Raw genomic sequence first — 13,103 nt, 5'->3', positions numbered from 1 at the left:
GAGGGGCAGGCGTCCCCCTGCGCTCCACAGAGGGGGAAGCTGAGGCTCAGAGCAGCGAAGGAACGTCTGCCGTCACATCCCTGGGGCCGGGGGTGATCTGTCCAAGTCTGAGGCCGAAGCCTGGCCTACTTGGGGTTGCCTTGAGCAGCTCTGGGAAGTTCCCAGGGACCAGGAATACCCTCTTGACCAGAGTGACAAATATTACAGCCAGACCAGCCCTGCCTCCCAAATGCTTATGTTTTCACCACGCGGCTCTCCCTGGGGGAGGGCTGCAGGATCTCGCACTGGCTGGAAATACGGGACCTAGATACACGAATCTGACAGCAGACGAGAGCACTTCGATTGGTCAGTGGCCAGACTGAGTCCAGAAAGTGGGACGTGGCAGGACAAGTTCTGGAAAAATCCTCGTGGCAGATTATACAGGAAAAGCCTGTAGGAGTAGGTCCTGGGTTCTAGCCCGCCTCTTCTGCTAGTGGTCTGTGTGACCCGGGGCCGTCTTGTGTTTGCCTTCTGTATGCCTCAGTTTCCCCATCGGTTATAGGGGCTGTGATAAAGTTCCCCTATTTCTCATGAGTGAATCAGGCCATAAATGGGAGGTCCTTGGTATAGGACACAGGGACCCCCAAAGGTGCCCAGGCTAGGCTGAATGTATGTTGGGGGAGCGTCCCTGTCCATCTTACCCTGAGACAGCAGGCCTTTAACCCCCTATCCTCTTGTTCCTAGGATGCACTGACCAGCATGATCAGACGGTCTCAGATACACTTCATCCACTGCCTTGTGCCGGGCCCCGCGGGGGAGAGCAGAGGCGGGCAGGGGTCTCTGACCCCACCGCAGCCTGGTGGAGATAAGCCCGGAACAGGCGGACCTCTGCCCTTGGACATCCCTGCGCTGAGGGTGCAGCTTGCGGGGTCCTGCGTCCTGGAGGCGCTGCGTCTGCACAGGGCAGGTAAGAGACGGCCAGGGAGCAAGCACCTTATGTCTGACTCCTCGGACGTGCCCGCTAACTGGTGGCAGCCAAGGAACTCCCAGGAGCACCAACGATGTGCCAGAACTTTCCATACAGCATCCTGTTTATTCTGTGAAATAATAAGCCTGTGAAAGGGGAGCTATGATTTCAGATGGAAAAACGGAAGCTCCGAGAGGTGGGGGACTTGCTCAGGGTCACACAGTTGGGTCAAGGCAGAGCCTCGATCGGACCTAGATCTCGAGTCCGAAGCCTCTCTTATTTCCTGAATGGCGTGTGCACCCCTGGAAGGCTGGGGCTGTGACCTGCTCATCTTCCTTTCTAGAGCAAACGTCCAGAGAGCTTCTGTCTAGGAATAGAAAATGAAATTCCCACAACGAGCAATACCTTGGTCTTCAAGATGCTCAGCGTGGTTTGGGAGGTCAGAGTGGGGACATGTGACGGGGGCCTGCATTGTCACATGGGGATGCAGGAGGTACCAGATGTATAGAAGAGGGAGCCCTGTGCTCTCATTGGAGAGACTGGGTAAACCTCTGGAAGAGGTAACATCTTACTTGGGTCTCGATGGAAAGCAAGCAGCTCATGTCTGGAGTGGAAAGCTAGGCAGACAGATCAGCATATGCAAAGGTCCTGAGGCAGGGAAGAGCCTGGATTTTCAGGGACTGGGGTTCAAAATGAGTGGGGCGGTCGTGGCCGATGAGGCAGGTTGTCCACTTTTGGAGGTCTGGCTTTCCCTGGATCGAGCTGAAGAGATAAGGAGGTGGCAAGGAGAAGACGAGGGTTCAATCAGAGGAATGAAGTCTTTAGGTCTATATTACAGAAGGCAACCCTGCGCCCAAGGTCTCCACATAGCTCATCTTAGGAGTCGAGTTCTCTCTGAATCCTTCTGATTCTTTTCGCCCTCTCGGACCCCAGCGGCCGCTGCATGGATCCCCGTCCCTGACGTTTGAAACGGCTCACCCATGGTCATTGTCTCTGCAGAGGATGGGGTGATGGGCCAGTGGGGAGGCTGGCTTGGCGGGCCCCTGCTCGTTAAACAGCTCTGTGGTCGCTGACACCTGGCTTGTGGCCACGGCCCCATCTCCTCCCGCCGTGTTAGTAACCCCACCCCGGGCACCAGACATTTGACAGAATGGCTGGAAGCAGCTGGAAGCAAAGACGAGACCCTCACTTCTCTGAGCGCCTCATTGATTTTTCCTCCTGCCCGCGCAACCACAGTCGAGGGGTGACAGATAATGTCACAGGGGAAGCGCAAAATGGTCACAGTGGTGGCAGATCGATTCTGGCTGGCTGGCTGGCAGGGGGTGCTGGGCCTTTGAAGACACCCTGGTCCGCCCATTTGAACCCCTGCGTGCCTGCTTAGCTCAGCCGTCCCCGTCCTCGACCTTGGGTCTCACTGTGGTGGGCTTCTGCCCTCTTCATTCTTGGTGTGGTCTGCCTGGGGCAGGACGAATTTTCCAACTAAGTAAAGATTTGAGGTCTCGTGATAAAACCGTTCAGTTTCTGCCTCCCAGGCTTGGTCATTTCCTCTTTTTTTTTTTTTTTTTTCTGCTCAAACTGGCTTCTGTCTCTCTTACATCATAGAAGAAATATTTGTGTGCACACATGGATGCATACACATGTCAAATATTTATGATTTTGAATTCATGCACATATAATTCATGCATGCATATGTGTGCACACATAATACACACAAATGTATGCAGGATATTGAATACTTATGACGTGCTGGCATTGTGTCATTATACATACCAACTGACGTCATTCTTTTTTTTTTTTCTTAATGTTTATTATTTGAGAAAGAGACCGAGAACAAGCAGGGGAGGGGCAGAGAGAGAGGGAGACACAGAATCGGAAGCAGGCTGCAGGCTCTGAGCTGTCAGCACAAAGCCCGATGCGGGGCTCGAGCCCACAGACCGCGAGATCAGGACCTGAGCTGAAGTCGGCCGCCCAACCGACTGAGCCACCCAGGCGCCCCACTAACTGACATCATTCTTACCAAGCTCTTAGCACAGAGCCTGGCATATAGTAAATGCTCATTAAACCTTACATATTGTACAGCTTGGTGGGCGTGGCTCAGGCCCTGGAGGCGGCTGGCCTGCCCTTGGCTGTGGCCAACAGCAGGCAAGTCCCTAGATCATGTCCCTCTTTCCTCTGCCTTAATAGCTCAGGTGTCAGAGAGCTGATGAGCAGTGTGTGAGTTAATAAGAGGCTAGCACCTAGAAGAGTTGCCTGGATATGGAACAGCATCAATCCGTGTTAGTATCTGTTACTCTGTCAGTCATCTGTTTCAATCCTTAGAGTGACCCCTTGCCCAGAACTTGTTATCCTCACCTGACAAATGAAGAACTTGAATCTCAAAGAGATGGGGTCACTTGATAAGGGCAGAAATGGGATGTGAACCCAGATCATTCTGTCTCGAAAGGGCACGCGTGTAACCTCGTATCTCTGCGCAGTCAGCATCCTGGGAACCTGGCCTGACACATCCTCTTCCCCCAGGAAGGCACCCTGGATTCATCACATGTACCTACCACCACCACCCTTCTTCGTGGTTCGTGCATTTGTGGAGTCTCAGAGTGGAGTCAGATTTCACCAGACCTTCACTCATCTGGCCAGTGAAGGGGTCTTTTTGAGGCAACCAAGGGTCCACCATGCCCCTTGTCTTCAGGACAAAGTCCAAACCTTGAGGCCTGCAATTTGACTTCAAGTCCCTCTGGGATCTGGTCCCCGCTCATCTTTGACCTCACTATTGGCTACTGCCCCTGGATTGGTTATAGTCTCTGTCCGGGTCTGAATCCCAGATGGGAGAGTTACTATCCATGCTGCTTTGGGCTAGGCAACTTGAACTCTTTGAGCCTCATTCTCCACATCTATAAAATGGGTATAATGATAGAGGCCCCTGACTGCCTATAACACAAGGAAGTTGTTAATCTAGTGTCTTGTGCTCAGCAAGTGCTGGTTTCTGCTATGACCGAGGAGCCAGCCTTGGGTCACCCCTCTCTGGCTCCCTCTGCGCAGACACCCCTTCCACACCCAATCCTGTGACAAACTCTTACGGCTCCTGCAGAGGCCGCCTGTAATGTCACCTTCTCTCGGGAGCTTTCCAGAGAACTTTCCAGCAAACTCTCGGGAGTTTCCACACAGAGGGGTACTCCTGTGTCCATCCTGCATGTTAGATTTAAAAAAAAAAAAAAAACCCTTAGAAAATACTCAATGCAGCATTTCCCACAAGTGGGGTGGGCATAAGTATTGGACCAAAAAACATTTTTTTCCCCTGTGGTCAAACAGGTTCTAAGCGAAACCGATCCCACATCTTCCTGCGGTGGTCCACGGAGCCTTTGGCATTGATCCTGGCCCACAACGTGACCCAGAGGGCAGATCACAGTTCTGCTTTTCCATATGTTCAGTGGAACACTTTTTAAAAATTTTTTAATGTTTTATACATATCTATATTTTTAATTTTTTTAATGTTTATTTATTTTTGAAAGAAAGAGAGAGAGACAGAGTGTGAATGGGGGAGGGGCAGAGAGAGAGGGAGACACAAAATCAGAAGCAGGCTCCAGGCTCTGAGCTGTCAGCACAGAGCCTGATGCGGGGCTCGAACCCACAAACCGTGAGATGAAGTCAGATGCTTAACCAACTAAGCCACCCAGGCGCCCCAATGTTTATATATTTTTGAGAGACAGACAGACAGAATGTGAACAGGGGAGGGGCAGAGAGAGAGGGAGACACAGAATCCGAAGCAGGCTCCAGGCTCTGAGCTGTCAGCACAGAGCCCGATGCGGGGCTTGAACTCCTGACCTGTGAGATCGTGACCTGAGCTGAAGTCGGATGCTCAACCGACTAAGCCACCCAGGCGCCCTGGGAGGATTCAGTGGAACACTTTTTATAAAAAGTTTATTTATTTACTTTGAGAGAGAGAGAGAGAGAGAGAGAGAGAGAATGAATGGGGAAGGGGCAGAAGAGAGAGGGAGAGAGAGAATCTCAAGCAGGATCCGTGCTGTCAGAGCAGAGGCAGACACGGGTCTCAAACCCGCGAACCGTGCGATGAAGTCCTGAGCATGAAAACAAGATTCAGACACTTAACCAACAGAACCAAGCCCCCAGGTGCCCTTCAGTGGAGCACTTTATAGGGTTGGTGTTCTAGGGAACGTATTTGAGAAATGCTGACTGAATTCGATCTCTTAACAAATGGGGAAACTGAGGCCCCAGAAGGGAGTTTGCCCAGCAAAAGAGCCGCAAGGCTGGGAGCAGGGCGGGGGCTGCCTGTGAATCCAGGCCCTGGGCTGCCCTTCTCACCTGGACTCCACGTTCTGCTTGCTCCCTACCCCACCCCCAGGCTATGCTGACCATGTGGGGCTCGCTCAATTCCGCCGGAGATTCCAGGTGCTGGACCCTGTCCTCATGAAGAAGCTCACGTCGGCCTCCGAGGGCATAGACGAGAGGAAGGTATGTGGGGCAGTGGGGGAGGCGGGGAGGGGCATCTGGACCCGTGGGCATCTGAGGCCCAGGCCCTGGGGGCAAAGATGAGGGCCGAGTGAGCTTTTTTTTTTTTTTTAGTTTATTTATTTATTTTGAGAGAGAGAGCACGCACAGGGGAGGGGCAGAGAGAGAGAGAGGGAGAGAGAGAGAATCTCAAGCAGGCTCCACACGGTTAGCACAGAGCCTGAAGTGGGGCTCGAGCCCACGAACCGTGAGATCATGGCTTGAGCCAAAACCAAGAGTCGAGCACTTAACCGACTGAGCCACCCAGGCGCCCCGAGGGCGGTGTGAGGTTTGTCTCAGACCTCTGCTCCCGACTGCCCCCCTGCCCTGTCACTTAGGAATGGCCCTCCTGAAGCCCCGCATGACGGACTGCAGGAAAAGAATGAGGGCATGTGCCACTAGGAGGGCCCCTAGGAAGGTGCGAAGCCATCATTTTCAAAAGGAGTTCCAACTTAGCACTGGCACTGTTCCCGGAGTAGTCCATGAAAGGAGAGCTTCATGGTCCCCAATATTCAGGACATGTTTCATAGCAGAGCCCATACTTCTTAGGGAATCGCCGTGAACACCACCTCAGGGCCTTTGCACTGGCTGTTCCCGCTGCCTGGAGCACACTTCCCTCAGTGTTTTGTGTGGCTAGTGTCATCTTGCTTTTCAGATGCTGGCTCAGAGCTTAGCCTCGTGATATCATCCTGTTCTAATGTGTGTGTAGCACTTCCCTTGTCTGAAATTATTTACATGTCCTATGCGTTTTCTGGGTCTTAGCAAGGGCTCAGTCCATTGTTGGATGAATGCATGAATGAATGAATGAATGAATGAAAACAAATGCCTAACCTTGTATTTCTGCTCCTGTGTGTCTCCTGTCTGCACTTCCACCATAAACTCCTATACCCCTGTGGCTGGGACCTTGTCTTTACCCCAGTGTCAAACCATCAATAAATATTTCCACTGAGAATGGCCACTGGCCTATCAACGGTTACAGAGCCCTTTAGAATCTGCAAAGCCCCGCGTCCTCCCAGTAGCCCTGCAAAGTGAGCGCTATTGTATCCTTTTTTGCAGATGAGAAAGTGATTTTCTCAGAGAGATGAATGGATTCCCCTGAGGCCACACAGCCAAGTGTTGTTGTGGGTTTTGTCCTTGAACCTGAGTTTCTGGCTTCCAGGGAGGGCAGTCGAGAAAGCACGGCTCCAGAGTCAAACAGGCCTGCAGGTGACTCCTAGCTGGGGCCGTGTGCGTGTAAGCAAGCGACATCATCTTTCTGCCTCGGTTATGGCATCTGTGAGGTGGGCACGACAACAGTGGCCACCTGCAGAAGGTGTTTGAGGATCACACGCAATAGTGGAGTTCACGTGCTTGACACAGGGCCGGCTTCAGAGTGAGGGCTCCGTGTGTGTAAACTACTGTCATCAATGTTAGCATCAGTTTGCGTATCAGCATCCTCTTAAGGCCAGAGTGATGGTAGCCAAGCCACCCAGACTCCATGTTCACAACCGCGTTGAGACTCCGCCTCCAGGCGAGTGTGCCCGTGCGTGTCCGAGATCATCAGCACGGGGATCTTCCATCAGGGAGACATGAGGAAAGAAGGGTAAACAAAGTCACAGTTCTTAGGCCCCTTCTTGGCTCTTCTCTGCAGTGAGGACCAGGGCACGGGTCACCTCCTGCAGACAGGGCAGTACCTTCTACATAGCCCTCCTCACCCACCATGGGTGGGGGGGGCATCAGACCCAGCTCGTATGCTGCTGCAGGGGCATCCTCTCCCTTGGTGGCAGCCCAGTCTGGAAGTCATGAGACTGCCTGGCTCGATGCCACCGTCCAGTCTGGACCAGTCTTCATTCGGGGTTCCTTATCCTGGCTCACCCCAAACTTGATCTCTGTTCAGAGCATCTGGAGGGGAGCCACGGATAGGGTCTGGGGCTCATCTGCCGTCGAAAACAGCACAGAAGTGGGGTGTGGGGGAGTTTTCTGCGGGGGCAATAGGTACAGCATATGGGACGATTCTATTCTGGACGACTCAGCAGTTCTCTCCTGTAGCCAAACTGAAACCACCTCCATACACATGCTGGAGGGCCTTGGAAAATGGAAAATTACAAGTGGAATGGACTTGGCTGGGAGTTTTCGCTTCTTCTTATTCTCTTTTTATTTGCTCACAAATTTCATTTGCTACAGCATAGAATTTTGGTAGCAACAAAAGGAAACACCATCCTGCCTCTTATGAAAAAGCTGATAAATATTCATTTGCCAGGCAACGTGATACACCATGAATTATACATGAACACGTGCTTGGGTGGCCCAACTGTCAGCCTCTGTGTGCAAAGCAGTTAAGACCTCAGGATTTAAGAAGACGAGTTTGACAGCCAGAGAAGGTCAATATGGTCATGAGACACTAGATGGCAGCAGAGAGAATTGATTGTCAGGGTGTAAGCCGGGCCTTGATGAAGTCCCCTGTGTGCCTAATACGTGCCTCTCGTTGACCCAAGGGTGCCGTCTTTCCTAATGAGGTACACTCATTAGGTGGGCACCCGCTGGATACTTTGTGCCTTTTATGTGCCAACTCTGATCACAGAGCAGGCACGATGTGAAAAAGTTCCAGATCCTTCACCTGGAACGGACCTCAAAAGATAAAGCCTTCCCACTCTGGGAATTAGTCCCATTTTATAGCGGAGGCGACTGAGGCCGTCGCCGCCCAGCCAGGTTCTGGTGGAGCTGGGATTCGAACTCAGGCTCTTGGATTCTGCACGCAGGGCTTTTGCGCTATTCGTTGTGGTGGAATATACCCAGCCTAACATTTATCAACCGTTCTTAAGCACAGAGTTCAGCGGCATGGAGTAGCATGATTGATCCCTCATTGAACGGGAGCGTTGCGAGGATAGGAAAGGTATCTGGTGAATTTCTGTACCGAATGTGCCTTCCGTGATGTTAATTTAAAGTCGTTATCCTTGATTCCACCTAGCTTTGACCAAGTGGCTGCTTTGCACCAGGCTCTGTGCTGGGTGCCAGAGATACAGGGATGGACAGAAGACAGCCTCGCTGGGTGAGGGAAAGGCTACAACAGGCAATTTCCATACAGAGGGATGGCTTTGGGACACCCCAGGGAACACCTCACTAAAACATTTGGGGTGAGAGTGTAGCATTCATGGAAGACACCTCAGAGGAGGTGATGATTGAATTGAACCCTATGGGACAATTTGGAGGAATTAGGTGAGAGAAAGAGCAAAGGGCAACCCGTGCTGGGTACAGCACGTGCAGAGATCCGTGACGAGGTTGCATGGGTAGTTTAGCGTGGCTGGAGCACAAAAGATGCCGAGCGTCATGAACAGGGGCTGAGGATGTTGGCAGAGGCCAGGCCACGGGTCACTGTTGGCAGAACAAGAGAGTCTGGGCTTTAACACGTGGTCGGTGACGGTCAACTGAGAAGTCATTGGCAGGGGTGTGGCATGGAAAGCCGACCTTCATTACTTGAACTGGCTTAAGCAAGATCACGAAGGAAGTCCAGTCTGCTTTGTCCTTCCGTGGTCCTCTCCAGGGCGCAGTATCCTCACCCCCATCGCCAGCTGTTCAAGACGCTCCTGTCCCTTCTAGACACCCAGGCACGTGCTCCGGTCTCCAGAGTAACCCCATCCCCAGCTCTGATCACTGGGTCCCGTTCTTCTGTCCCCGCTTATCCCGTCTGGCTAAGACTGTGCATGCACCTGCACGGAAGCCCACCCAGAGTGACTATAATGGTGGAATTTCAGGCAGGTCCGCTCACCTTGGCCATGTCTCAGATTCTGGTCTCTTCAATCTCTCTGCTGCTCAGGCAGGACTTGCCAAGTCTCCCCGATCGATGCGAGGAAACCCTAGGGCCTGCCCTCTTCGCAGAGTGCCTATAGCACTGATTGATTTGAGCCAACAAAATCTCTGTCCCTGGGGACTCGATCTGAAGAACACAATCAAGGGATGTCAATCTATCTTCTTGAAGGCCCCTCTTGTTCCATCTCAGACCCTTGTGGATACCCCCCGTCACCCGTGAATCTGTCCGAGCCCCTTTCCTCCGGGGAGGGGCCCCTAGGAGCCACGGCTGGGAGGGGGAGCTGTCCACTCGCAGCGTGCTGACTCATGATTCAGGGGTTCCTGTGGCCTTAGCCTCCGCAATGTATTTACCATCCTTTTCTTCCTCCCTTCAGTGTCTTCCTCCAGTTCAGGTTTACTGCTCTAATAATTGTACACGTTTTACATTCAGTGTTGACCAACCCAATTGTGTGTGTGTGTGTGTGTGTGTGTGTGTGTGTGTGCATTCTATTTACAGTTCTGAGCATATGGAGTTAAACCTCACTGACATAGTCCCACCCTTAAGGGAGAGCTTCAGTGGCTGAAAGCATGTGGGTTCGAGTCAGACAGACTTATATTCCAATCCTCCTTTCTGCCATCTCTCTTTCCACTCACCCACACCCCTTGATATTCAATAGCTACGTGACCACAGGCAACTTGTAACAGGGCATAACAAAGCGCTTGGCACATGGCAGGTATGCGACAAATGGCAGCCATTGAGCCGTGGTGGCCTTTGGGTCATGGTATGGGTTTCAGGGAGGAGGTGCCATGCTCACAGCAGCCACGTGGTCCTCTGGGTAAGTATTCGGTTCCACACACACGGATGCTTTTCCCCACACCACTCATCTAGCGAGTTGGAGAAGAATTCCCAGCCACGGGTCTCCATTATTCCTGGAGTCTCTCACTGACTGTTTGAGATGTGAGACCACATCCTTGTTGAACATTGAAGAGGGAGCTCTTTGCAAAATTCTAGGACCCAGAGGGGCTCTGTCAGTGGGGGCATGAGCTGGGCTTCTCCCACATGCAGTCAAGGAGCCTAGAGGGGTGGAGGCGAGGGGTGCGTTATCACTGCAGTGCCCAAGGGGGCCTCATAACCTCAGACCCCCCACCACTTATTAGTACATACTGAAACGTAGCAGGCGCCGGGCATGACAGTGAGCATTGTGCGTGCAATGTGATAGCTGCTTGACTATCTGTGTCAAGTCCACACGTAAGCCCACAAAGGGTTTCTAGTGACTGATTTGCTTGTTCGTTTCCTTGAGGGTACGTCACACTTTCCAGTTTCTTTGTATGCCTGTGTGTGTGTGTGTGTGTGTGTGTGTGTGTGTATTGCTGAAAACTGGACACTATAGATAATATATCATAGAATCTCCAGATTCTAATCTTTCCCCCAATTATTTAGCCACTTATCTGGACTAGATGTATAGTCTGTCTCCCCCACAGTAAGAGATTACTGATGTCTCCACTCGGGTTTTTCATTCCTGTCTTTATTATAAATCCTGGATTCTCAAGGGTTTCCCCTTTGTTAGCATGGCTTAGCGGTCAGCACAGCACCTTGAATTTTCGAGCCTTTACCTAATTCAAATGGAGCTACATGCGGGTTGAGAAATGTCATCTGATCGGACACTTACACTTGTGCCCCAGATTTTACTCTTTGTTTGGCTTCTCATAGATGTTCCGCCCATGTATGTGGCCTTACCTTTATTTATTTATTAATTTTTTAGTTTTTTTTAAATTTATGTTTGAGAGAAAGAAAGAGTACCAGCAGAGGAGGGGCAGAGAGAGAGGGAGACCCAGAGTCCGAAGCAGGCTCCAGGCTCTGAGCTGCCAGCACAGAGCCCTACACGGGGCTCGAACCCCCGAGCTGTGAAATCATGGCCTGAGCCAAAGTCAGATGCTTAACCAATTGAGCCACCCAGGCGCCTGGGCCTTATGTTTGAATAGAGACGTCTAGATAGCTAAGGGCTCGGTCAGTGTCTCCTGTCCTGCGTGGAGCCCTGAGCACGTGTGCTTCCCTCCAGATTGCCCAAGAGTATGTGGGGGCTTATCAAGGCCCACATGACTGTCCATTCTCTGTATCTCCTTGTCAAGTTTCTGGCTGGTCAATGCCCATTTCCGGCCCCAATCCTGATGATAATATCAGGCTAGCTGTGCCACTGACCTTCTCCGTTTCCTTCCTGCCAAGATCACCACTGTTTCTAACGGGTGTGGGACTTGCCCGTACGTCCCTCCATGTAAGTGGGCCCCTTCTGGGAGCAAAGTCACTGGTTTGCACAGCTTGCCTCCTCCTGGTGGGATTACCACACTGCCAGAGTTTGATGGGGACCGGAGCAGCCCATCAAGACAGTCAAGATTGTCACAGTCTCCGACCGCTCTTACCGGAGATTCGATAGTTTCTCTTGCACAAATGCTTCTCTGTTGTATGCCCTTGCTCAACTTCCAGAGTATGGAACTTGTTGTTTTTGAAGATTGTATCCATTTTTATCACTATTTTTTCTTGGTGGGGCAGGGGGCAGAGAAGTTATCAAGTTCCTTCCTTCACCATTCTGTAAATCTTACGCCTACATGCTACCTTTGTGACGTTAAATCTCCACTCCATCCTTGGAGGATAAGGATAGGCATGATTACCCCATATCCTAGAAGAGGGTACGGAGGAGCAGAGAGCAGGTGTGGCTTGCTCAAGGCCACACAGCCACTGAGTAGTGGAGCTGGACAGGATCCTAGCATCAGAGGGCCGAGAACAAACTCAAGAATCTGATTCCCTGGAGTTGTATCTCCCTCCACCATTTCCTAGCGCGTAATTTTTGGCGGGTCATTTCATTCAACTGGACCTCGCTCTCCTTGTCTGTAAAACGAGCATGAAGTCGTACCTGTCACAGACGTTTGAAAATAAAATGAGGTGTGTGTAAAGCACCGAGAGCCACGCTCAGACTCAAAAGCACAAGAGAAAACCATTTAACTGTTTCCTCGGAACAGGATGGCCAACATTGTACGCAGCATTCCATACGGGGAGGGGCAGACCTCAAATATCTGAACGATTAGGGTGGGATAGCTGATTCCAGAAAGATGTGGGACCAGGAAGAGGTTTGTCACAGTAATCCGAATTCTTGCCCTGTCTTCCACCAACTGGCTGTTGGACAATGATTTACATTATGTAGAAACAAATGCAATCGCTGATAATTGACCTACATATGTGCCCATTTCATAAAGTTCCATCTGAGAGTAATACTCATTAGGATAACAATAACAGCAATTAAGTGCAACATCGCTTACAAAGACCTTTACGCATATTCTCAATGAATTGTCCCAACACCGTAAGGTCTAGGCAGGGAACCTTATTGCCATATTGCAGGAAAATGAGGGTCAGAAGCATTGTCCAATGACTGCAGCCACCCGGGGGCTCTATCACTTGGGACGTAAGCTTTCTTACCTGTAAAATGAGATCAGTGGAAGGGAATGTCTTTGTTAGGCCTGATCTTCTTGGCTTTGTCATCTACAGGGCTCTAAGAAAGAGAGGGTACAGGCAAGAATCCTCGGATATTGGATGGCTGGGTGTGTGTTTTGGCAGTGTTTGGGTGTGCCCGAGAAATAGAAGCTTGGTTTATGTTCCATAGCACCTCTACCAAGTTTTGACCAAGACGGAGCCAGTGGGACTAGCTCAAGGTCATTAGGACTAGCTCATCATGTTTATTGAGCACTTACTATACGGTATGGAGCTCGCTGCAGGAGCACCCACAGAATCTTCTGAAGCAGATGTGATCATTTCTTCCCCATCGTTCTGAAGAGAAACCCAGAGCTCCAAGTAAAGTGCTTGTCCAAGGTCGCACAGTTCATGAGTGGTAAAACCAGG

The 13,103-nt window shown here is 51.2% G+C and overlaps 1 protein-coding gene across 1 annotated transcript in view; it reads left to right on the top strand.

Annotated features, from left to right (window-relative positions):
* Positions 1-13,103, top strand: part of MYO18B (myosin XVIIIB) — a 240,288-nt gene that overhangs the window by 72,657 nt on the left and 154,528 nt on the right. Inside the window, exons 19-20 of the mRNA XM_047088398.1 lie at positions 724-946; positions 5,304-5,413. Of these exons, the coding sequence (XP_046944354.1) occupies positions 724-946; positions 5,304-5,413 (333 nt within the window). The remainder of the gene's footprint in view (positions 1-723; positions 947-5,303; positions 5,414-13,103) is intronic.

Source organism: Lynx rufus, unplaced genomic scaffold (assembly GCF_022079265.1).
Source record: "Lynx rufus isolate CCGP_SWC_20201006 ecotype Redwood Valley unplaced genomic scaffold, mLynRuf1.p SCAF_24, whole genome shotgun sequence".
Taxonomy (NCBI): domain Eukaryota; kingdom Metazoa; phylum Chordata; class Mammalia; order Carnivora; family Felidae; genus Lynx; species Lynx rufus.
The sequence above is the reverse complement of the archived record's forward strand: the minus strand, read 5'-3'. Positions and strand labels throughout refer to the sequence as shown.